We start from the raw sequence: 25,801 nt of genomic DNA, 5'->3' as shown, positions 1-25,801 counted from the left end.
TCGGCTCCAGCTTGAACCACTGGGACTTTCCTGCTTGGAGAAGGTTGCTGCAAGGGGTCCTGTGTGTTTCATTGCCTGTGAGCCTCATGCCCAACATGGAACCTCCTACATGGCATGAACAGTGCATATCCAAGCTCCGACAGCAGCCTCTAGGGAGGGAATTGAGCTACAACTTGCACTGTGAACACGCCGTTCTCCTGGGACAAGAGGCTCTGAGAGAGAGGCCTAGGGCAAGAGTGAGCCAGACCTCGTCCCCAGCTGTGGGGACACTTGCCTGAGGAAAACCTTACCAAACCCCTACCCTTCTATAAAATTCAGAAGTCACAGAAGCTTCTCCAAGCAAAGCCCACAGACAGCTCAGCACACCAGAGCCTTTAACACTCAAGCAGCTTTCTGAGAAACACTTCACTGTTAAATCACAGCAACGTACTTGTTCCTTCGTTTTTTTTCAAAAGGACAGAAAAAAAATGAACACTCAGTGTGCTGATATAGATTCTAGTTAGAGGGCAGTCTGGTTTTCACTTGGTGAGAAAGCCAGCTCAGGTCTTGGTCTCTGTTGAGAATATACGTGAGACCCTTACCTGTCCCAAGTTCATGGGGTCAGCCACCACCATGCGCATCACAGTCAGGCGGGGGTGACTCTGGAGAGCTCCATCCAGGCTCCCTGAACAAAGAGAGCAAACTCTCAGGTCTGCAGCAGATTCTCTGTGTCCTATCACCAGCTCCCTACCTCAGTCCACACACCAGTCTAATATGATCTTGCCATCTTCGTGAAGGCTTAATCATTTCCATCCCCTTATGAGATGAATGGGTGGGCATTATTAATTAAATATCCTGCAGCTTCTGTGCCCTTTCCTGCCTTCTTTTCTTTGAATTAAATTTATTTATTGAGGAGCTTGAAAAAAAAATCTCATTCTTATGAACTTGTTCTGACTGGAAGCATCTAGAGCAGCTGTGATCAGGTGTATGGGGAAGGACATCTCCGCCCTGTACCAGTGAGCGCTAGCCAATAGGTTCAGCCTCATTCAGAGGCACTGAAATATTTCTCCATGGCACCATGGGTTTATTCATTGTTGTTGTTAAGTTTTATTTAGTTTTAACTTTGCTTTTCTTTTTTATCAAAGTATTGCATATTAGTGCTTAAAAATAAAATAATACGGAAGAGTCTATAGTGAAAAACAACAGTCTCTTCCCTCTCCTTCTAACCCATCCTGCTCCCAGATGGAGATAACTTTTCGCTCTTTTTACACTTTCTCCTGGTATATACCATCATATATGGTAAATCACTAAGCAATATGCACATTTCACTGTTTTAAAATGAATTTTTATCTCATTATTTATCTTCTTATGACAGACAAGAATTCAGAACTCTTACTTTCCTACCTATTCTACCACTTCCATTTATATGTGGATTTTATCCTCTATGTCAGTTACCTTTTTACACTTAAATAATATTACAAGTTTTTTCATGTTACATTAACTACAGAGAGGAACTCTTAACTCCCCAATTTGTAAACTGAGATTAGTCTCCCTCCCTTTCCTACAAGTCCCTTTCCTGTCCCTACCACACAGCAACTTCTGCATCTTTGTTTTTACTTTTGCATCATTGAGGTTGATGGCATTTACACTCTGTCCTGTAATCATAACTAAACCTTCCTTACTTTTCCATAGGTTGATTCTAAAACATTAAAATCAATAAATAGCATTTACTTTGTCATAAGTAAGTGATTATCTTTCATGATAGAGCTAAGGAGTGCCCTGTGATTGCAATTCTTTTTGTTTTCCTGGAGTTTTAAATTGCTTTTGTTTTTTTACCTGAAATATTTAATTTTATTACCTCCTCTCTCTCCTTTTTTAAAATTCTCTCAGTTATTCTGTTGCATTGCCCTTTTCCCCAGATCTGTGTTTCTGAGTGCCCTGCATAGCCCTGGTATTGTCTGGACTACTCTTTCCAACCTCTACACTAAGGCCATCCTGGGACCTCCCCACATTACTCCCTCATGTTGGGGCAACTGTTCCCTAGATCTCGTAGATCATGTGATTTACTCCCTCTTTTGTCTGGAGTGCATTCTCTGGATGATCTACTAAGAAAGGAGTGAGGGAAGTAAATTTTCTGAATTCTTGAATACCTAAACTGTCTCTTTTTTCACACGTTTAATATTTTAGCTGTATGTAGAATTGTAGTGTTTTTATCAACTCTTTATTCGTCAACGCTAGAGGGTATAGCTCCATTGCTTCCAGCATTTTGAGATGCTAAAGATAAACCTGATGTTGGTCTGTGATATGGTTTGGCTATGTCCCCACCCAAATCTCATCTTGAATTGTAGTTCCCATAACCCCCAAGTGTTGTGGGAGGGATCTTGTGGGAGGTAATTGAATCATGGGGGCAGTTACTCCCATGCTGTTCTCTTGATAGTGAACGAGTTCTCATGTGATCCGATGGTTTTATAAGGGGCTTTTTCCCCTTTCCTGGCCTCTTCTCCCTGCCACCATATGAAGAAGGACAGATTTGCTTTCCCTTCCACCATCATTGTAAGTTTCCTGAGGCTTCTCCAACCCTGCAGAACTGTGAGTCAATTAAACCTCTTTCTTTATAAATTACCCAGTCTCAGGCCGTTCTTTATAACAGCATGAGAATAAACTAATACAATGTGATACTTGCTCCTCTGCAAATCACCTTTTCTCTTTCCAAAAGCTTTTTGAATTTTGAAATAATATATCTATGTATGTGTTTTCTTTTCATTTATCACCATTTCATCCACAGACTTTCAATTGTTCCTTCTGTTTGAACTGCATTTCTGAGTCTCATACGATGCTTTGCCTGGAGCTCTGAGTCCCCACAAATCTCTCTGAGGTTTGAGCTCTGCAGGTGTCCAGGATGCTGTGCCCTCCAGCCTGACTCATCCCTCATGACCCTTCTATCTACTTTCTGTCTTCCAGAAACATGAAATCTCTCAGCCCTCCCCTGTTGTCTTTATTATTGTAGATATATTTTATTTCTTTATTATCATTGCAATTAGGTTTCTGGAGGGAAAGCAAACTAATGTGATACATCTACTAACTTAAATTGGAGACTTCCAGTGTTTTCTTAATAACCATCTTCTTATTTAAAAAGTAACCTATGCAGTATAGAAAATAACAATCCCTTGTCATTGCACATCACACTACCCATAGGTAACAACTGTGAGAAATCTGATAAATTATCCTTTGAGATTTCTTTTCTGGAACTATAGATTTATTCTTCATTTATTTGGGTTTTTAAAAAACGATTAAGCCATTTTGCCAACACCATCGATCATGGAGGTCTTCCTTTCCCTACTGATTTGGAATGACATCATTATAAAGTATAAAATTATCATACAAACCAGTGTGCATTAAGGATGCCCGTCCATTACTGATGGTTGCATCAGTCAGATGTCAGGTGGTTCCAGAAATATGCTTATTATTAGCAACTTTTAAAATAAATCCCCTTTCCCTATGCTTCCTTTTAAAACCACCTATCCATTTCTTCTTATATGCAAACTTCAGAATTATTTTATCTGATGCTCTACTGAAAAGAAATTCATTGGTTCACTATTAAAATTAAATTCATTTCTTTAATCAATATTAAGTATTTACCATGTATGAAGCCCTATCTATGGTGCTAAAAATATAGAAATGAATAAGGTGAGTATGGTCTCTGCTGTTATGAAGCTTAAATATAATAAATTCAATTCTTTCCAAACTGATCACTGTTTTAAAACTTTACCATGTCTTTTCTCTTATTCCAGAAACATAAGTGTTTCTATTCCTTTTCCTAAATAATATCCTTTTATTTCATCATGTGTAATTCTGCCACCTTTTGTTTTAGCCTTCTTTTTGTAATTTACTAAATGCTTATGATTCTACAAACTATTTGCCTGGTATTTCTTTATATTATTTTTATCACTTAATTTGAATTTATAATCAAATCAATAGTAGTTTAGAACTAGCTATGGATGAACTAATTTTAGAGATTACTTTTTTTTTACATGTTGAGTTTCTAATTTTGAGCCATTAATTTTGAGTTGCCTTCCTAAGTCAGTGTAGAATATATTCAAGTCAAAGATAAGGCCAGGCACAGTGGCTCACACCTGTAATCCCAGCACTTTGGGAGGCCGAGGCTGGAGGATCAGTTGAAGTCAGGAGTTTGAGGCCCGCCTGGCCAACAAGGCAAAACCCCGTCTCTACTAAAAATACAAAAATAAGCCAGGCGTGGTGGTGCACGCCTGTAATCTCAGCTACTCGGAAGACTGAGGCAGGAGAATCGCTTGAACCCAGGAAGCGGAGGTTGCAGTGAGCTGAGATCGTGCTACTGCACTCTAGCCTGAGTGATAGAGTGAGACTCTGCCTCAAAAAACAAAACAAAACAAAACAAAAAAGTAAAAGATACACTTTAATACAAAAATATATTTGTTGTTATAAAACACATTGAAATATTAAACATTAAGTATTAGCAATAGACAGAAAGGTGGAGAAGCCTCAGATTAGCCTGAATTTTGATGCTTTATCAAAACTTATTTCCTTATTACAAGATTATTGTGGAATTTCTGTTTTCCTAAAACTCAGAGGTTCTAGCACAACATATTTAGATGTTTCATTATTTTCCCTGGAATGTGGGAAATCCCTTTAGTCTCCACATTCGGGTCTTTTTTCCTACACGGAAGTCTCATCCTCTTTGTCGTTGGTTATCGTGTCTCTAGCCACTCTGGTTTCTCTGTGGAAGCACTACTCTTCTCAGCCGGTGGGAAGGCTCATCTTCTTCTTCCTTATGCCTCCGCGTCACCTTCCTCTGCATTCTAGGAGAGCCTCCCACATTTTCCTCAATTTTCCTGACCCAAATTTTTCTCATTTTAGTTTTAGTTTCCTTGCAGCCCCTCATCTCACTTTTGATCTCATCTTGGATTTTAGAATTCTGTTCTCTTTATTTTTAGTGTGACTTCCCTTTTCTTTATTCTGCACCATTTGACCCTTACAGTTCCGCACCCCAGGAAGGAGAGCGCCTCCCACACCTGATACCTGGCCACAGACAAAGGGTGAGAGTCACCTTTGACTCTGCGCTCTGACTTTTTAGGTGCTATTGAGCTTTTCTCTGGTGTAAATCTGGAAGACAGTCTAACCCATATGCATCTGGCATGGATTGTCTGGGCTGGGTTGATATTTTTTTTTCTAACAAAGAAAAATTCTGCCTCTCCGAAGCAGAAATCCCTAGGTAGAAGAAGCGAAGCTGTCCTCACTCCTAATACATTTTCCACTTTTCTTAATTTCAAAGCTGTGAGCCCGGACAGCTGCACAGAGAAGGGGAACAGATCTGACTGGATGGCTGGCGTCAGGACCAAGGCCGAGCCTCACTGCCCGGCTGGCATCAGGACCAAGGATTTTTCTTTGACATTCTAAGTAAATTAGTACACACGAAAAAATTACAATATTCCTTAACACCCATTTAGCAAAAGTTTGGCTTTCCAAATTTGTGGCTGGTATAAACCCAGCATTTCTGAGGGAAGAATAATGCAGTGGGGAAGAGAAAAACCTTTTCCTTCTGCATTCTTATGGCTGGGGCTGTCCTGTTTCCTACAGGGAAGAAACTGGGCAAGACCTTGCCTGGTTTCACCAGTGCCATCTGTGTTGCAGTGAGAGATTTTCAACATTCATTTCTGATGGCACTGTGACTTTTCATCATTTCTGTGTGTCTTTTTAGACATAACACAAAGTCAGTAAAGGTTGTCTCCCTCTGCTGGCCAGGCACCACTGCCTGCTGGAGACCTCTGTCTGAAGAGTCCACACCGGATGTGGTATGTGTTGTGCTGTTTGTGACACCCAGGCAGACACTCCCCATAAGGAATCAGAACGTCTGACGTGAGGCTCAGCCTTGGCCCTGACGCCAGCCGTGCAGTGAGGCTCAGCCTTGGCCCTGACCCCAGCCGTGCGGTGAGGCTCAGCCTTGGTCCTGACGTCAGCCATCCAGTCAGATCTGTTCCACTTCTTCTCTGTGCAGCTGTCCGGCCTCACAACTTTGAAATTAAGAAAAGTGGAAAATGTATGAGGAGTGAGGACAGCTTCACTTCTTCTACCTAGGGATTTCTGCTTCGGAGAGGCGTCAGTGAGCAAGTAAATATTTTATTTCCCCTTCCAGCAGCAAAAGTGTGACTACAAACCTTATAGAGCAAAAGAAGGTCCTTTTTTCCAAAGCGTCGCTTCCTCGCGAGGTGCCTGCCTTGTCCCCGGAAAGCTGCTGGAACACCCTCCAGACGGCCCTGCTGGTGGTGATGCTTCACCCTTGTACACCGACTTGATTTTTAGAAAATAACTAAAATGTATTTGGGGCCAGGTGCAGTGCTCATGCCTGTAATCCCAGCACTTTGGGAGGCCGAGGTGGGTGGATCACTTGAGGTCAGGAGTTCAAGACCAGCCTGGCAACATGGTGAAACCCCATCTCTACTAAAAATACAAAAATTAGCTGGGTGTGCTAGCGGGCGCCTGTAATCCCAGCTATTTGGGAGACTGAGGCATGAGAATCGCTTGAACCCGGGAAGCGGAGGTTGCAGTGGGCTGAGATCATGCCACTGCACTCCAGCCTGGGCAACAGAGCAAGACTCTATCTAAAAAATACATAAAAAATAAAATGTATTTGGCACCAGGCGTAGTCATGGATACAACTCACGGACTTAGGAAATGTTGACTAGAGATGAGATGCTGCTATGCGGGTCATGAGGCAGCGTCAATCTCTCAGGGCAGGTCGGCAGAAGGGGCCCAAAAGCTTAATGATAAATGGCAACAGGGTTAGAAGAGGCACAGAACTGCCCAAAACGTGAGAATCACGGCTTCCTTACATAGAGGTGGAGCCCTTATGGATGCATGTATGTAAAAAGAAATCTTATTATATAATCTTTATAAATTCCCTAAATAGTGTTTATTGTTTTGGGTTTTTAAAAATATTTCACATTGTATTTCATCACCATAACATCTCTAAGGGCGCCACCAGGCTTTAAAAATTCGTATTACACAAATGAAGAAACTGAGGGTTGAAGCACCGTATAAAATTAGTTGTAGAACCAAGGCTTTCTCAGGCCTCTGAGGTGAGCCACATTCTGCCCCTCGACCCAGGGATGATCCACGAGGCAGAGTGGGTCCACATTTAACGGTCCTAATTTTTAGTACAATTATATTTCTCCTCAGTAAAACAGCCTCATATTACAAACTAAGAGAAGGAAGGAAAGAAGGGAGGGAGGGAGAGGGAAGGAAGGATGGAGAGAGGAGAGGAAGGGAGGGAAGAAAGAGATGATCTGGCACTCACTTTATGTAACTGGACATTTTACTTGGGGCCTTGTATTAGTCAGTTCTCACACTGCTAAAAAACACATACTCAAGGCCGGGCACAGTGGTCCATGCTTGTAGTCCCAGCACTTTGGGAGGCCGAGACTGGCAGATTACTTGAGGTGAGGAATTTGAGACCAGCCTGGCCAACATGGTGAAACCCCATCTCTACTAAAAACACAAAAATTGGCTAGGCATGGTGGCACACATCTGTAATCCCAACTACTTGGGAGGCTGAGGCACGAGAATTGCTTGAACCCAGGAGATGCAGGTTGCAGTGAGCCAAGATTGTGCCACTGCACTCCAGCCTGGGGAATAAAGTGAGACTCTGTCTCAAAAAATAATAACAATAAAAATAAATAAATAAATAAAATAAAGACATACTTGAGACTGGGTAATTTAGAAAGAAAAGAGGTTTCATGGACTCAGTTCCACATGGCTGTGAGGCCTCACAATCATACTGGAAGACAAAGGAAGAGCAAAGGGGTATCTTACGTGGCAGCAGGCAAGAGAGTGTGTGCAGGGAGACTGCCATTTATAAAACCATCAGATCTCGTGAGAACTTACTCCCTACCATGGGAACAGCATGGGGGAAACCACCCCCATTATTCAATTATCTCCACCTGGCCCGGCCCTTGACATGTGGGGATTATTACAACTTAAGGTGAGATTTGGGTGGGGGCATGGCCAAACCATATCAGACTCTGAATAAAGAAACAGTGTGGTTGCTACTTCTAGAAAATAACAAACCACACCAGAGTAACACATCCTCGCCTCCTTCTAAAGCCATGAAGCAGGCTTGTCACTGTGTGTCCATGTTTTGTGGCCACGAGCTTTAAGCAGGAACAGTACCATGGCTCCGTGGGCCGTCTCACTGCTGTTGATGCTGCACACCCCAGCCCCCTGGCTCCATCCAGTTGTACTCAGCCTAGTGACATTTCCAGCATGATTTGCTCCAGAGGCATCAAGAGAAGGCTTGCATCCATCTCCTTTTCATTTATAACATTTCACTTCCAAATTAAGAAATAGAAAAACTGAGAATAGTGTGTAGTCATATTTGGCCTAGATGAAGATTATTTGTACAAAAGAACACTATAAAAAGCAGAAAGAGGCATAGGATGAATGAATGTTTCCAACAGTTGAGAACAAAAGCAGCATTCTTCCTAATTAGTATGAAGGACATAAGGGGAAGAAATAGTCATTCCAGGAGACCTTACTTCTTCTTTCTTAATTGCATGCAGATGAAATGTGTTTGCTGAGGGAGTAAGTGCAGGGTTCCCTGTGGCTTCACTACTGCCCCCGATGTGGACGTTTAATCTGCAACCACAGTCCCCATGTGGCTCTCGCACACGTCCGTCCCCACGGCTTCTCTTCAGCATCCTCCAGTGTGGACTCAAAGTCCAGTTAAAACATCATTAAAAAATAAAAGTGTTCCATGTGAAGCAAGAGCTAGGCACAGACCTTGAATTGTATTTAAGGACAAAAGTGAAATACATTTTTTCCTTATGATTGTAAATAATGACCAAATCTCATCATTATACATACCTGTCCCCACCTTTGGGCCATGAAAGAGCAAAGCAGGACCTTTGGTGAATGTTGCTGGCAGGATGTGCCACCTTTCAGTGCCAGGGCCAGGATGGAGAGCAGGGAGAGAGCATGGCCCCTGTGGACAGGCAGGCCAGGCTCCAGGGCAGGCCAGTGCGGGGCGCATATTGTGTGAAGAAAAACAACCACGTTTCGGACATCACAGAAATGAAGCAGGTTGAAAGGCATGACAGCTGGATTACAGCTGAGCACCCCTCCTGTGTTCTTGGGTTGTGTGCCTCCTCACCACCCCAGTCCTCAGGGACTCCCCAAGACCACAGTGGGCAGCTGCAGACCTCCCTTCCGGGCCATGCACCAGCGGCCCCCTGTCTCAGGCCCTCACCGGCTTGCCACTGTTCCTCTTGTTTGCCACATGGTCCTGATTTATGTCAAGTTATTAAGAACCTTGATTAACAAGTAGGTGCGGGAAATGGGGGAGATGCGGCACTGGAATCTCCTGGTTAACTGAGGCTCCAGCCAAGGCACTTGCTACTTAGTCCTTTCTGTTAAAATAATTATTAAGTGTAGTGAGGTCCCTCTCCCACTGGCCAGGAATTGTCTAGTGAATGTACTGCTGTCTTTAGTGATAAAAGATCTTGTAAGACCACAAAGTAATCATTCTGAACAGTAGATCTCATTATAGATAGAGAAGGGGTGAGTGATTGAACGTGCATTAGCGGGCTTCTAGAACATTCTGGGATTCACCTGGGAACAGTCTTTTGGGGACATTAATTTTCTGAACACTTTCTTCTTCCTCTTAAATGTAAAATTGTATTTTTTTAATCTGGTTTTTGGAGGGTTCTGCGTGACTGGATGAATTCCCAGAAGTCCCAGTACCCCTTAGGCTAAGTAGAGAGCCACACAGAGCCTGTGGTAGTTTCAGGTTTGGGCAGAATCAGGCGCATGACCCTTAGATATCAAACCAAGTTTGCCTGAAGCCCAGAGCCATGAACCAATTTCCCTAATTAGCTAGAGAGTGTCCCTGGGTATTTTATCTTTAAGGAGGAGGAATTAGAGAATGGAGCCTTCAACAGCCCAGGCTGGGATGCTTTTCACCCTGTGTCACTCTTTGGAGCCTCCTGCCAGCCCTTTCTCTGTCCTGCCTCCCCGGAGCCCTCGCTGTCCTGATCAGGTGGTTAGGTGTGCGTTTGTCTGGTACTGCGGTGTGAAAGTCAAGGCATCAGCTGGAGAGACGTGACCTCAAAACCCACGGAGCAGCCCCCACGCCCCTCACCCCCAGGGCAGCCACACGCAGTGACAGGCAACTCCCAGTGCCTTTGGGTGTATTTAGCACGAGGTAGTGACTGGGCGGCCCCTCAGAGTCCCGCGTCAGTGCAGATTCTTGATAAACCGGATTTCAGAAGCTCGCAGGCTGGCTGTGCCACCACTCGCTCCAGCCCCTGGCTCCCGTGTCCGGGGCTGGGGTCGGCGGTCCCCTGGCTTCTGTCGTGCGGGAGTCCTGCCAAGCTACTCATGCTGTGCTTGGCGTTTCCAGGGAGTACTACGTCACCATGGTGAAGTGGGCCACCAGCACCAAGGTCGCCGTGACCTGGCTGAACCGGGCGCAGAACGTGTCCATCCTCACCCTCTGCGACGCCACCACGGGGGTCTGCACAAAGGTACGCGGGCTGTGGGGCTGCGGGGGGAATGGGTGAAGAACCAATGGCCAGACGCGCCCGAGGCGGCGCCAGCGTCGTCTCAGCCCTTGGCCTGGGACGTGGGGACCGGCCGCCGAGCTGCTGCGGGGCGCCTGCGGCACAGTCCCGGCTCCGGCGTGGCTGCCACCTCGTGGCTGATGCAGGCGCTGCCGCAGACCTGGCCGAACCCATCTGTGAATCGCCGGAGTCACCCCGTGCCTGGCACCTGGACGCCGTCCACAGTTCCCTGAGTGTCGCTCCCTTTATCCGCGCTCACCGCTGTCACCTAAGTGAGCGTCCTGTCCTCGTTGCAGCTGATGCTCAGAGAGGAGGGGCCCTGCCTTTCCCCAGACCCCGCCGACAGCCTCCCCCAGCGGGCTCCAGGCGTGCGTCCCTCCGCAGGTGCTGGTGGGGCCAGCCGTGTTTCTAGGAGCCTCAGGCTGATTCAGTGTGTAATGAGAGGAGGTAAACGTAGGGGAAAGAAAATTAAAATGCTCAAAGAGTAAACAAAGGAAAAATCAAGTCTAAGAGAGGCCGCCCGGGTGGAGCAGGCAGGCGGCCCACTGAGCTCACCCGTGGGCCATGGGATGGGACCTCCCCACTCCACACTGCTCCATCAGGGCCCCCAGAAGCAGGTCCCCTTGTGGCGAGTTTTGTAAAAATCAAATAAAATCGATTAATACATTCAAGCAGACCTTTCAGAAAGCCCTTTTTGATCTTAAGTTTCTATCTCCCAGCTGAGGGGGGCCAAGGCTTGCAGGCTTATTTTCTTGAGATGCTCCTAACACAGCAGCTGTCACTGTGATCCTAAGCACTGTGATTCCTTTCTAAGGTGGTCAGTCTTGCGTGACCTTTTATCTAAGCTGGGGCAGATTCCAGGCTATTCTGATGAGCTTGCTTGAGGGGAAGGAAAGAATGAGAGGATACAAAGCAGGCAGCTAAAAATGGCTTGTAATCTGTAACTTCTCCATGCCCCTGAGCCTTGAGTGTCAGCAGCAGATTCTGCTTCCTGCTATAACCCATGACAGAGGCCTGCTCCAGGGGCCCAGAGGTCCAGTCTGCACAAGCACCAGGCCCACGGCGCCTTCGGATGACACATGTGTGCTGCACAGCTTGAGTTCGGTGTCTGGGGGTTTTGTGTTTCTTTGTTTGCACCTTTCCACAGACCACTGTGAGACCTACTTTTCCTATATGCTTTAGCCCCTTTGAAAGGGTTTCTGGTCCACCAGGAGTGTTACTCAGTGTTCCAGAATGGGATCTGGACATAACGTCCACACATTCTGACTCAGTGTAGCCTGAGGTTCACTGTTAGATGGACACATGCACGGGCAGTGATGACCGCCCCCGGTACACGCGCCATCTTCCTCCAGAGTGTGCTTTCCCACCACGCGTTTGTCCTTGTTGCTAGGGATAGTGTGGCATTTTCTCATTTGAGGACACTTGTGTTCGGCTCTGAGCCACACACGAGACAAACAGGAGAGCTTGGGATTACCTCCTCCCGGAGCTGGCATGGCAGCCGTGTGATGCTTGTGCAGCCACTGTGTAGGTGAAGCCAAATTGTTTTCTGCACTGTTGGTTGCAGACACAATACATGGGGGGGAAAAAAAACCCTCTTGTCTAATGCTCTTATTTCATTTCAGAAACACGAGGATGAAAGTGAGGCCTGGCTCCACAGACAGGTAACTACTGCACGTCCGGGTCCCCACCGTCACCTCCACCTGATCCACCCCAGGGCTGGCTCTCAGAGCTTCGACAACCGTAGAACGGCTTCTCAGAGTAAATCACACAGGGCTCCCCAGGCAGAAACAGACGGTGTGCCGGCTCTGCTCACAGTGCCTCCCGTTCTCCAGGGCAGCCCAGAGAGCTCCCAGGGAATCTGAGTTCTAGGGAGGGCCGTTTGAAAATCATAGCTCCTCAGAGCGTGCAATGTTTGGTGAGACCTCAGCTTGCAGTTAGATGCCAGCACCTTGGTAAATTGAAAATGAAGAGTCCATCAAAGGTGGCTTGACATAATCTACTATAGTAAAAGGGTGGAAAAGTGGTGGATATCCCTGTTTATTGCCAGGGGTGGTTTTGTTGGTGTCTCATTTGGAGTCACCTCCTCTGTGATGCTGTAAGGCCCATCCTCAGGGACATAACTGCAAACCCTCCTGGGGGAGTCTTCATCCCTAACTCGAATAAAGGAACACACATTAAAACAGACTCTAGGAACTTGAGACCAAAAGAGATCAGGAGAAGCCTAAGCAAATCATTCTGAGACAATTTTCTAAATTAAACTTGCGCAAAAGTATCAGTATTTTCTTTCTTCAAGCCTTTTTGTCTCATTCCACACTCTGACACTAAGAAGAACAGGTGAAAAAGCTTTGGAAGCTTCCTGTCTCCTTATCCTTCCTAAGGGGATGAAAATTGTCTTAAAGACTGTGGAGAACGTCAAACCAGACTTGAGTCTCATGAATTATGGTAGAGACACAGGTATGCTTCTTCATCGATATGGTATATCCTATTTATGGAAAATAACTGAAGCTGGACAAAACTATCATGATGGCTCTCCAAGAACATTCCAGCACTATAGCTGCTGGGCTACTGCTTCTGCCTGCGGAGTCAGGAATATAAACGTCTCAGAAGTCAGAGCCTCATCAGTGGACGGGCTACTCCGAAATGGATCCTGTTTCTGCTCTGTGCCACTCTTATTCACAAGAGGAATGGCTCCACATGGCCACTTTCATTTTGCATGTCCCAATTTGGGTGCCAAGTTCAAGCCAAGAAGATATTGGGAAGAGGGAAGACTTAGGGAACCCTCACACATTAGCACGCTGGAAATTTCTTGAATGCCAACTGAACCAAATATATAAGCATACATATCAAAAATAGTATTATGATGTTCATCTCACGTCAGACAAATTGTCAGAGAGATTACAATGAAAGGATCATTTTGTAAACTCCATTATCTATATATCACATGTTCAGCCAATATTTATGGATCTTACCCGGCACCATGATAGGCTGTGGATTTCAAAAAATAAGTCGGCTACTATCACTGAGCCCACGTTGTGGTGTGTGTCAGAATAGTATTCCTTCTTATGGCTGGATGATATTCCAGAATATGTATGTAGTATATATCCTGGAATATTATACATATATATATATGTGTGTGTTATATGTATGTGTACATATATATACAATATAATACATATACTGGAATATTATTCAGCCATAAGAAGAACTGAAATAGTATCCCAGTATATTCCAGGTTGTTTGTCTGTTGATGGACATTTGGGTAGTGTCTACCTTTTGGCTGTTGTGAATAGCACATCTAATAACAGACACAAAAGACTACTTTATCGTGCAATTCCACCTATATAAAATATCCAGAATAAATACACTCGTAGAAACAGAAAGCTGATCAGTGGTGTCCCAAGGCCGGAGGCAGTATGGAGAGGAACAGGTTAATGAACAGGGGTTTATTTTGGGGTGGTGGAAATGTTTTGGAACTAGATGGAGGTGGTGGCTGCACAGCACTGTGAATAGACTAAATGCCACTCAATTGTTCACTTTTATTAATATGTTTTCTTTAGTGTTATGGGAATTTTACCTTAACCATTTTTTAAAAAATAAATAAGCTAGAGCATGAGCTCTCAAAGATGGTACATCCTAGACGGGGAGATGAGACGTTCGTGTCACACCTATCATGTGGGACACGAAGGTGTTCCTCAGACATTGAGAAGCAGGGCTGAGGTATTAGGGTGTTGGTGGTAGTGGGACCCGGGAAAAGCATGGTGGGCACGGAGCAGGTGGCCCTATGCCCACTTTGTGTTTGAACAGGAGGAGGTGAGGGACGTGCTTAAAAGAGCAGACTAACGTGATTCTTTGTTGGGGGCAGGGAGGCTGTGGGAAAGCAAGGTGGACGTGCCCACTCTGCTTCTCTGTCCCCATCAAGAGGCATTCTCATGGGGGGAGCTGGCTTCCGGCTGGTCACCTCCGGTTCTGCCCTCTGGATGGACAGCAGAGTACGTGGTCCCTGAGGCCCATGGGGGGCCGTGGTTCTGTCCTCCAGTGCGCACTTCATCAGCTCTGCAGAGTGGCTACAGAGCCGAGGTCGTCAGCAGGACTTTCCTGTATTAGTGTTTGTGTGTCTCATCGTCCATGTGAGAACAGCTACCCAAGTGCAGGGTAAGACAGCCTGAATGGGATTCCGGAAACCAGATCCTTCCAAGCAGAATCCAGTCAACACTTAAAAGGCAGCACGAATTAAAATAATTCTTACTGTTTTCAAATGTAAAGTTTAAAGCATTTACTAAGCACACAGCTAAATTTTAAAAATAGCTGCTTAAACATATGCAATGCTGTCATGAGTTGGAAACGTAAGGTTCTGTGACAGGTGGGTTTTCCTGGAATGGAGCGTCCCTGGGTCAGACTGGCCCATCAGCTGCAATTGTGATTGTGACACTGGGTTAGGGGCACCCTGCCCATGGCAGCAGTTGGGAAGCCAGGATGTCTCTGAAGACCCTACAGGTTGTGAGTCTGCACCTGTGAAGATCACAGTTCCATGGTCTGTAGGAAGATTTACTTTCAAACAGTTTCTCATGGCATTGTTTTTTTCATAAGGGAATTCATGGACCCTATTTTTCAAAAATAATCCATAATGTTTCTGCATCCCTCAAGATACTGTGAGATCCTGGAGAACAGCTTAGTAACTTTTTGAGGCTGGACCTGCCACCTGCTGCCAGTGAAGCCATTGACTGCTGCTTCAGACAGAGCCTAAGGGTGTTTTCCTGGGACGGCTGCGGGCACCAGTGAGGGAGACACATGGAGGCCGCATGCCCTCTACCCATCCGTCTCCAATGGGTCACAGAAGCTTGCCCCAGCTGGCCCAGGAGAGTGGCATCTGGAAAGTCCTGCAGACCTCAGGGAGACCTGACCTGCTTAGGTCCACCGGTCTTCTGAGGACCCAATGCAAGAACAGAGGTGAGCTGTAGCGAGCCTGCTAATTTTGTGTCATCTGAGCGGTTCGTCTTCCTGTCTTCTCTGCCCAACTCCTTCCTGGAATCCTCAGTACAGTCACCCATAGAGATTCTGCATGAGCTAAAAAGCAGAGGCAAATGCATGTGTGGCGACCCACCAAGTTCCCTCTCCTCTGGGAATATTTGAGAAACAGGCAATCCCCTCTGCCACATACACACTCTGTCACTGCTGCCCTGACCCTGCAAAGTCAGTCCTGATACAGACCCAGGAGGATTCTCTGCCAGAACCATCTGCATTTGCCGTAGAGCCCCAGAGCCTATTGTTTTGGTTGAAGGATTTGTTCTGTGGATCAATTTCTGACTGTCTTTCCTCTTTAATCGGAATTTTGGTTTTGCGATTTCAAAATTTGGTCTGGGGGGGGGGTTGGACAAAATTATTATATCTGAACCATGGGGAAAAAACTGGCAAAAATGCTACAAATGGCTCCCAAGGAAGTTCTCATCAGTCAAAAGGGCTCCTTCGTGAGTGGAGCTGAGGAAACCAGGCATGTGTGTGATAAACTCTGTCATCCAGAGAGACTAGAAACGCTTCCCCCAAAATCAAATGAGAGACAGAGTCAGGATAAAATCCAGGTCCCCTGGTCAACAATCATTACACTTTGTCACTAAACATACATTTACCACGTGAGACACCGGGTCTCAGAGAGACTCAGAGGCTTCACCTGCGTTCCAGGGAATGTTTCCAAGACAAAGTAGAGATGACATCACAACGGTGGAGGCCTTCTCGTTATGAAAACAATGCTTCCGGCCAGAATTAATTATTTATTACATTTATTAAGAGTATTTTTCTCTGCCAAACATGCAAACATTTACCCCAGAAAACTGAGGGAATATAGCCCTACCCACTCCACAGCTGGCAAATAGAAGTGCATTTTAAAAGCCAAATTAACGGCTGGTTTTCCCATTTTATCTGCTTTTAAATACCATGCTTCCAACTCTAAATAGAAAAATAAATATTTGCAGATTAAAGGTTTCATTTTATTGCAAATATTCATGAAGATTAAATGTCATTTTAATCACATGTTAGTTTATTTCTCTGGGCATATCATATCTGCATGGGTTCATTCACTGTAGGGAAATGAGTTTTCCTTGTGCCAGCTGGGGTTTATTTACCATTTGTTCTCATCCCTGCATTAGTGTGAAGCTCCTTGAGTCAGAAAAACATCTCGTAACTAACTAATTGGTGTTCACGGATGGAAACTTTCAAACTTGGGCTTCAGAGAGGCCAAGGTACCACGGTAGCAAAATCCCTTTCACCCATCAAAGCGACGGCCACCCCGCGGGCTGGTGGAAGGCTGAGCCCCCTGGCTGTTCACTGTCTGGGGACTAGGCAGAGACGGTGGCAACACCTGCCCTAAATCCAACCCGGAACCCTTCCCCCAGGGAAAACTGGGCATGCTGATTCTGTTTCCAGGGAAAAGTGACAGTAGATCCAAGCAAATGTTGTCATCCAGTATGGCCGGAGGTGGAGCACGTCCCTGGGACTGCCATCCCTTCCCACCTGCGTTTTAGAATCCATGGCATTTGTCCTTGTGTTTCTTTTCTTTTTTTTTTTCTTTTTTTTTCTTGCCTTCTTGATGGGCTATTCAGTGTGAGATCAGTTGTATTAAATAAGGAGAAAAGACAGGATTGAAAGAACAGATTTTTGCTTTTAGGCAAAATCTCGTTTGTGATTGTTGAGAATTATGTTTTTCTCTGATATATAATAAATGCCACTGGAGAAATCTCACAATACACTCTGGTTTCAATGGGCAATAATCGAGGGGGAAGCACCCCCTTTTGAGATTTGAGAGCCGAGTTTCTGTTCTCGCTGGTGAGCTTGGCGTGCACACAGGGCTGGTCTTTGTCTCGGCGCTGTGTAGACTGAGGGATGCCTTTTCATTTGCCACTGCCAAAGCTGTAGCCTCTTAATTCCTCGTTCTTCTTTTTCTTTAAGAAAACAGAACAGTTGACTCATGATTCCCAAGGAAAGTGACGGCCTCACTGAGCACTTATTATTTCAACTGTACCTCTCCTTAAAAATCACACAGAAAATGTATCTCAGGGTGTATTTTATCCTGGTTCAACCTCTTCAGAATAAATGATGTTTTAGTCGTGGTTTCATCCGTGGCCTTTGTCCACAGAATGAAGAACCTGTGTTCTCCAAGGATGGCCGAAAGTTTTTCTTCATCAGAGCAATCCCCCAGGGAGGACGAGGGAAATTCTATCACATCACGGTGTCCTCATCCCAGGTAAGTCCTAGGTAAAACTGAACTAGAAACTAGCCTGCTAGAGGCCGTGGGGTGACAGCCTCTAGGGCTGGGCACACCTGCATTTTCAAGGACCTCGAGGAAACTGAAGGTGACTCCCAAAGGCGGCGCAGAGCATGGCGCTGGTGAGTGCAGAGGTTCCCATCAGGCCTGGTAGAGCCTTGCTCTATCTGGTCATGTGTGCGAATGTGAATGACGCCTTCTGCCAAGGTCAGCAGAGACCCTGGGGTCCCCTGTTCAGTGTAAGGCTGAGGACATTGGAGGACCATCTGTGCCGGAGGTCCTTTCCTTCTCCCTCTGCTGCAGGTCTCCTTAACATACTCCCCCCAGGCATGGCTCCATGCACTCAACGTCCCTCAGGGGTCCAGCCTCCCACACTGCCCCATCTCCACCCGGAGCTAGATGCAGGTGTTATTTTATCATGTGACCACTACGAGTCATCACTCACTGGTTCTGGGGTGTGGTGAGTTAGGAACGGAGCATCCCTGGGTAGGGAACCTCAGAGATTAATATACATGAATTTAGGACCAAAAGTAGACATCCCGGGGTCAGCATCTCCTGCAGAGGTCACCTCAGGGAGCCTCACACCTGCAGGACGGGACTGCCATGATGTTGACTTTGGGGGACTCTGCCCTGAGGAAGAAGGGAAGCGTGATCTTGGAGCTCCTTAGTTTTGGAGGCAGTCTAAAGTTATTTGGGATCAGGGTAGATGAATGAATTTGATTAGAGAAAAGGTTAATCACAAATATTCTATGGCTATAATGTAGAAGGCTCATATTTATGATGAGGCCCCAAAGGCAATTTCAAAAGAAAAAAATCCAAGAATATCCCGATTAAGAGCAGCTTTGATGAAATCGGGGTGGGGGCTGTGGAGCTCCTGGGATGGAAATGGCGTCTCTCAGAGGTTCCGGTGCAATTTGTTCTTAGTGCACTTCATGGCACGACTGATAGAATGTCTGCAAGCTGTTGCCTTTGCTTTTTCCTATGGTCTTCCTTCTACCACCCTACATGATTTTGTTTACTATTTTACACCACTTAGATCAAGATTTTAAAATGCTGGTCGGGTGGGGTGGCTCACACCTGTAATCCCAGCACTTTGGGAGGCCAAGGCCGCTGGATCACCTGAGGTCAAGAGTTCAAGACCAGCCTGGCCAACATGGTGAAACAAAAATTAGCTGGGCATGGTGGTACATGCCTGTAGTCCCAGATACTTGGGAGGCTGAAGCAGGAGAATTGCTTGAACCCAGGAGGTGGAGGCTGCAGTAGGCTGAGATCATGCCACTGCACTCCAGCCTGGGTGACAGAATGAGATACTGTCTCAAAAAAAAAAAAAAAAAAAAAAAGATTTATAAATGCTTCAGTGTTTTCATTTGGTACCCAGTCTCTGTATTTGCCCAGAGCCCTATCAAGCATTCCAGCAGGAAGCAGATCTCCTGCACCGCCCATGAGGCACCCCTTGGGGGTCCCGCAGAGCCTTGCCTTTCCAAACCTGCTTCAAACTCCCCAACCTCTCCTGCACACTCTCTGCGCCCCCAGGCCCTGCTGCCCCCAAACCTCCATGGTTGAGTCTGCAGCCCCCAGAGTGTGTGCCTTGGGCCCTCCACCTAGTTTAATCTCCACCTGATCTGCACCAACCTCCCAGGGCACCTGCCATCCAGAACAGCTACCCCTTTTCAAATCCCCACTGAAACATCACTGCTGCCTAGACGGCCCTGTCCTCTCTTCTGTTACCGTGTGTCTTACCATTGTCTGTTACCGTTCTTCTTAGCTCAAGGGGCACATAGGGAAAGACAATGTATGTGCAGGACGTGTAGTGTGGCAATACAGGTCCAAACCGTCCTTGTCAGCGGCAGCAGGAGGTGCCCTTTCTCCCTCCATTTATTCTCTCTATTTCCCTCCTTGAATTCATCCACCTCCCGGCATTTGTCTCTTTCCTCCTTCACCGGTCCCCCTTCGGTAATGGCTCCACTAATTAGATTTACAAATGAAAAAGGCCTATAAAGCATTGATTCTCCTGAGATTGCGTCCATCGTGGTTGGAGGCCAGGTTCAAGTTATTTGGACCACCAAAGAGGACAGGGCACTGTTCCCCACCACTGACATTCAGGGGTGGGGGAGGCTTCGGGCCTGGGGTTGGTCGGGAAGCTTCACGGAGGATGTTGCCTCCCAGGAGAGGAGCAGGCAGAGGGGCAGAGAGCCCTTCCTACAGAGAGAATGGCAGCCCCTGTCGCCTGGTGTTCAAAACAGTTGGAGGATGAAGAGCCATGCTGGAACACCGGTGTCTGCTCCTGATGCCGTGTCTGTGTGTTTCAGCCCAACAGCAGCAACGACAACATCCAGTCCATCACCTCCGGGGACTGGGACGTGACCAAGATCCTAGCCTACGACGAGAAGGGGAATAAGATGTGAGTGACAACCAGGGGCCTGCCCCATCTTACTGGCCAATGGGACACGTTTGTTATTGTTTGTCAATTACACTCATGGAGTACAGGAGCACGGGAGGCCTCCTCTTTCCTCCTCAGGCAGCATCACTAACTCCTAGTTTCTTCATGAAAATGTATCGTAGATTCCCGTCTCAGCAGTCCAGCTTCCAGAGCTGCAGCATCCTGAGAACACAGGCTCGCAGCCAGCCCGTGAGGGGAACCGTGTTAGCAGCAGTAGTAGGGGTAGCAGTGATGTTGATTGAGTTTTCTAGCAGCAGTGGTAGGGGTAGTACTGATGCTGATTGAGTTTTCTAGCAGCAGTAGTAGGGGTAGTACTGATGCTGATTGAGTTTTCTAGCAGCAGTTGTAGGGGTAGCACTGATGCTGATTGAATTTTCTAGAAGCAGTAGTAGGGATCAGGTAGTAGAAGCAGTAGGGATCTAAAGTTATTTGGGATCAGGGTAAATGAATGAAATTTGATTAGAAAAAAAAAGATTAATCACAAATATTCTATGGCTATAAAGTAGAAGACTCATATTTATGATGAGGCCCCAAAGGCAATTTCCCATCTCAACAGCCCAACTGTGCGACTTTGGACAAGCTTCCAAATCTCAAAGAGGGCAGGGATGCTGTGCCCTGAACCCTGGAGGGGGACTGGGTGTTTTCTAGGGCATGTCCCTCTTCTGCATTTAGTCCTGTCATCTGCCCAGTCACTGTTCTCACTAAAGGAGGCTTTGGGTTGTGAAGTGAGATTAGCCCTGGGCACTTTCTACCAGGGCCACAGAGGTGAGGAGCAGGTGTCTGCTGCCTCCCCGTGCCTCTGCATGGGAGGGCTGCAGCCAGTCACACCTAAAAGCATCTGGGCCACTGAAGAGAATGTTGTTCAGGGCAGACCTGAGGCTTGAGGCCAGTGGCACATGGTCTAAATGGAGCCAGCACTGATGCTGACTGAGTTTTCCAGCAGCAGTAGTAGGGGTAGCACTGATGCTGATTGCGTTTTCTAGCAGTAGTAGTAGGAGTAGTACTGATGTTGATTGAGTTTTCTAGTGGAAATAGTAGGGGTAGTACTGATGCTGATTCACTTTTCTAGCAGCAGTGGTAGGGGTAGTACTGATGTTGATTCAGTATTTACTAGTCCAGGCACTAAGCCAAGTGCTTTACAGACATTATCTCATTGAATACAACAGTTTCATGAGGTGAGGTGGGTTTACTGCTTTCCCCATTTTAAAAATAAGTAAATTAAAACAAAAATAAGTAATTTGCTCCAGGTTATTCAGTTGGTAGCAGGTGGATTTGGCTCAGATGAGGGGAGCCCAGGTCGGAGGACTTTATCACCCCACAATTTTGCCTCCCTGCTCCCTGGGTAAGAGCCAAGGTTCCTGCATTGGGAGGTCTTAGGTGAAAATGAATCAACTATTCACTCTATTCACTGGGCCAGACTCTATGTCTTAACTTGTCTTAAATGTGCTCAGCTCCTTGCCCTTCAGAAGGTGTGTGATCTTGTAAAAGAATTCCACATCCATATTCAGGTGTGTGTCATCCCCAACCACAGTATCCTCCAGCCATGAAGCAAAGGCCAGTACAGGGAGCACCCAAAGCCAATGGAATCTGCACTGGTGCCCCTCAGCCCTTAGGTGTCTGGCCACCCCTTGCTCTGGCCACAGGTGTAGCTGGACCTGAACAGGGGAGCTGCTCTCTGCAGGCCATGGGCAGCAGTCCCTGAGGAGTGTCCATAGAGGTAGTGCCAGGAATGTAAAGTGCAGATGTGCCCTGAAGCAAACTAACCCTGTGCACCTTGGTGATCTTTGCAGCTACTTCCTGAGCACGGAGGACCTGCCTCGGAGACGACAACTCTACAGGTAGCTGTGGCTCCCCCTGCACACAGGGTTCTCCCCCTTAGGAGGGCATCCAGGCTTTGCAGAATTGCACCTTTTCAGCAGTTCAGAAATGGGGGGCAGCAAAGACAGACCCCACCACAGAGGAGTCGCTGTGGAGTCCAGAGCAAAGTAATGAAACTTGTAGAGGCCACCAAACGGGTCGTTCTGAGACTTTTGAAGCTTTATTTTTCTGCTGTTGTTGACTTGGGTTTTCCCCATCACTCACTTGCCTCTTCTGATAACGGATGGACTTTTAGCCGTCTTTCCTTTCACCTCTGTTCAGTGTCACCTCAGAGGAATTCTGCCCCCTCCCCATACTGAGTGTTTGTAGGGAGCAGAGTGTGGTTTGGAAATGAACCATTGGGTCAGTGCGAGGAGCCGGCCCTGCTGTCCATCATTGCAGCTCGCTGGCTTTGGGGCCTCTGCCCTGAGGAAGACAGGAAGCATGATCTTGAAGCTCCTCGATTTGGAAGCAGTCTAAAGTTATTTGGGATCAGGGTAAATGAATGAAATTTGATTAGAAAAAAAAGATTAATCACAAATATTCTATGGCTATAAAGTAGAAGACTCATATTTATGATGAGGCCCCAAAGGCAATTTCCCATCTTAACAGCTCAACTGTGCATCTTTGGACAAGCTTCCAAATCTCAAAGAGGGCAGGGATGCTGTGCCCTGAACCCTGGAGGGGGACTGGGCGTTTTCTAGGGCATGTCCCTCTTCTGCATTTAGTCCTGTCATCTGCCCAATCACTGTTCTCACTAAAGGAGGCTTTGGGTTGTGAAGTGAGATTAGCCCTGGGCACTTTCTACCAGGGCCACAGAGGTGAGGAGCGGGTGTCTGCTGCCTCCCCGTGCCTCTGCATGGGAGGGCTGCAGCCAGTCACACCTAAAAGCATCTGGGCCACTGAAGAGAATGTTGTTCAGGGCAGACCTGAGGCTTGAGGCCAGTGGCACATGGTCTAAATGGAGCCAGTGCCTGTTGCCCCCACCCCACTGCTGGGACATTGGAAAGCCTCCCTGGTGAACGCAGCCTCCCTTCCCAGCCATCGGCAGCTGTGCGGAGAGGATGAGGTCAGCATGAGGGAGCCAGTGGAGGGAGAGTCACAGATGTGCTTCTCTGTGTACATGTTCCATTGTCGCCACGTGTCTACTGGGAAAATTGAAATCCACATGTCACCAATTAATAAACGTGAGAAGCTGCCTGGGGCCCCATCCTCTAACTTACAGAATGAGAAGGTTGTCTTCCCTGTCCCATGAAATGTCTTTACTCCTGGAACAACAGTCTTCATATTGAAACCTGTGGTTAGAGGGGACCCTCCGGGGGCAAAATGTTCAGACAAGAACTTCTTCCAGGTAGATCCAGTACCTCAGGATCTTTCCATTTTAGGGAGCACATTTTAGGCCTTCTTGACTTGAAATGACACTTGACCACAGGGGTCCTGGGTAACATCTTCAAGCCGGTTCCCACTTGCTTAGCTCCATTGAATGGGAAGCGCGAGCTCTTGCGGTTTCACTCTGTCAGGGGATGTGGCTTTTGGAAGCTGCCAGAGTTTGGTTCCACTGGTGCTACTGCAGCCCCTGCCTGCTCACATGCCAGCGTTTGGAACTCCAGAGAGTTTGAAGATACGTCACCCTGTTTACTCTTCTCAAATTGCTAGCCATCCACTCAGAGAGACAGGACACGTGCAGATAGAGTGCTAGATCATAACGCCGACAACTCCATGCTCCTTGCACCAGGGCATCTGCAAAGCTGGGAGAAGGCAGCATATGTGACTGCCTGCCGGGAGCCACAAGCAAGGGTACTGATAGCTCTTGAGAGTGGGAGGGACCCACTAGCAAAGAAAGGTGGAAATGGAGCTGGGTGGTCTCAGGGGCTCCAGCAGGGAGACAAAGGGAGAAAGGCCGGGGGAGTCTGTAGCAGGGCTCTGCAGATCACCCTCATGGGGAGAGCCCAGCAGCTTGCGGCACCCAGCGTGGAGGGCGGCTCCTCTCCGCCCACGTTCACCCCTGTGTCCTTTGCTCTTCCAGTGCCAACACGGTGGGTAACTTCAACAGGCAGTGCCTCTCCTGCGACCTGGTTGAGAATTGTACCTACTTCAGCGCTTCCTTCAGCCACAGCATGGACTTCTTCCTGCTCAAGTGCGAAGGTCAGCTCCTGCCACCCCGTCAGGGCAGAGAGCCCTGGCAGGCACATTTGCAGGGAGGGGCGGGCACACTTGCAGGGAGTGGGCGGCGGCTGTGGTGGGAGCACAGCGTATTCCAGAACGGGTGAGGATCCCGCCTACCTCATAACATTGCTCATGGGGCGACATGACTGGACCTCCACAAATCCTGGGGCAGTGGGACTACTTTACGTTTCATACAGGGGTGCAGCTTATCAGAGTGGTCTGTGCACGCTGTGCTGGTAATCTCACAGTTTGTCTCCCATCGTCAACAAAAAATAACAGTCCCATGAGCTAGGTGGGGTAAATATCCCACACAGTGATGAGCCTAAGTCATCAATAAAGGTAGTAAAACAATTTCAAAGATTAACTTTTCAATCATATTTAAGGATGATCAAATATCACCAGGCCTGGTATCCCAGCACTTTGGGAGGCCAAGGTGGGCAGATTCACCTGAGGTCAGGAGTTCGAGACCTGCCTGGCTAACATGGTGAAACCCAGTCTCTACTAAAAATACAAAAACTAGCCGGGCATGGTGGTGAATGCCTGTAATCTCAGCTACTTGGGAGGCTGAAGCAGAAGAATCACTTGAACCCAGGAGGCGGAGGTTGCAGTGAGCTAAGATCGCACCACTACACTGTAGCCTGGACAACAGAGTGAGACTCCATCTCAAATGACCAGATAAGAAAAAAAGATTGAGGTTATGTTAAAGAAGTCTCAGAAAAATATTTTCCTATGTCCCAATTCATTGATAATTTATCCCAAACTTCAAGACTTTGTTCACACCAACCAGCATGCACAAAAGAGTAGGCCATGTTGCATACAGAATACAAAGGATACTTTTGCTGCTTGTCCGTATCTTGGAAAGATATGATATGAATCTATGGAAAGGTAAGTCATAAATATGGTCCTAACAAAATATGATCTCCTGCGATGACCTCCAAGAATGAAAATATGCTACAGGCAGAGACTGAGTTCAGGAGCAATTCACTCCTCAGTTAGAGTTTCAATGCCCTAAGCCATAGGTGGAGAATGAATAACTTTTATCAGAGAAATGTCTTTGCTAGCCTTTGCTAGCTGCTGGAGAGCTCATGGCTTCATGACTTTGTTCTCTTTTTATCAGTGTCATCTAAAATCTTGAAAATCCACAGAACAGGAGCACTCAGCCGCTTGCTCTATACAAGCTCAGCCCCTGACATTCTTCTAAGATAGCGAGGAGACCACGGAGGGATGAGGGGGTGCGTCTGAAATATAACGTTAGTGCCCCAGTTCCCTCAAAGTTGATGGTACCAAATTCCTCTTTCCTGTGCGTCCCAAGAAGGAGGCCACCAAGGGTCTGAAATTATAGAGTGCTGTAGGGGAAAGAACCTAAGATCTAACTGACCCACTTCATGTATCAGATGGCAAACCCTACTCAAGCCAGAAGTTGAGTGGATTCCCTGACTCCCAATGAGCTAGTGATACAGAGAGGGCCAGCATCAAGGTCTCCCGGTTCCTAGCCCAGTGACTCCTGTCTCC

At 46.9% G+C, this 25,801-nt stretch overlaps 1 protein-coding gene across 1 annotated transcript in view; it reads left to right on the top strand.

Moving 5' to 3' along the window:
• The window catches only part of DPP6 (dipeptidyl peptidase like 6), a 423,259-nt gene that overhangs the window by 312,683 nt on the left and 84,775 nt on the right, over positions 1-25,801 (top strand). Inside the window, exons 10-15 of the mRNA XM_017860556.1 lie at positions 10,412-10,535; positions 12,194-12,232; positions 17,698-17,805; positions 20,136-20,227; positions 22,057-22,104; positions 24,150-24,268. Of these exons, the coding sequence (XP_017716045.1) occupies positions 10,412-10,535; positions 12,194-12,232; positions 17,698-17,805; positions 20,136-20,227; positions 22,057-22,104; positions 24,150-24,268 (530 nt within the window). The remainder of the gene's footprint in view (positions 1-10,411; positions 10,536-12,193; positions 12,233-17,697; positions 17,806-20,135; positions 20,228-22,056; positions 22,105-24,149; positions 24,269-25,801) is intronic.

The sequence above is a fragment of the Rhinopithecus bieti genome, unplaced genomic scaffold (genome assembly GCF_001698545.2).
Source record: "Rhinopithecus bieti isolate Rb0 unplaced genomic scaffold, ASM169854v2 scaffold_50877, whole genome shotgun sequence".
NCBI lineage: Eukaryota > Metazoa > Chordata > Mammalia > Primates > Cercopithecidae > Rhinopithecus > Rhinopithecus bieti.
Note: the sequence above shows the minus strand (reverse complement) of the source record. Positions and strands in the feature narration are given on the sequence as shown.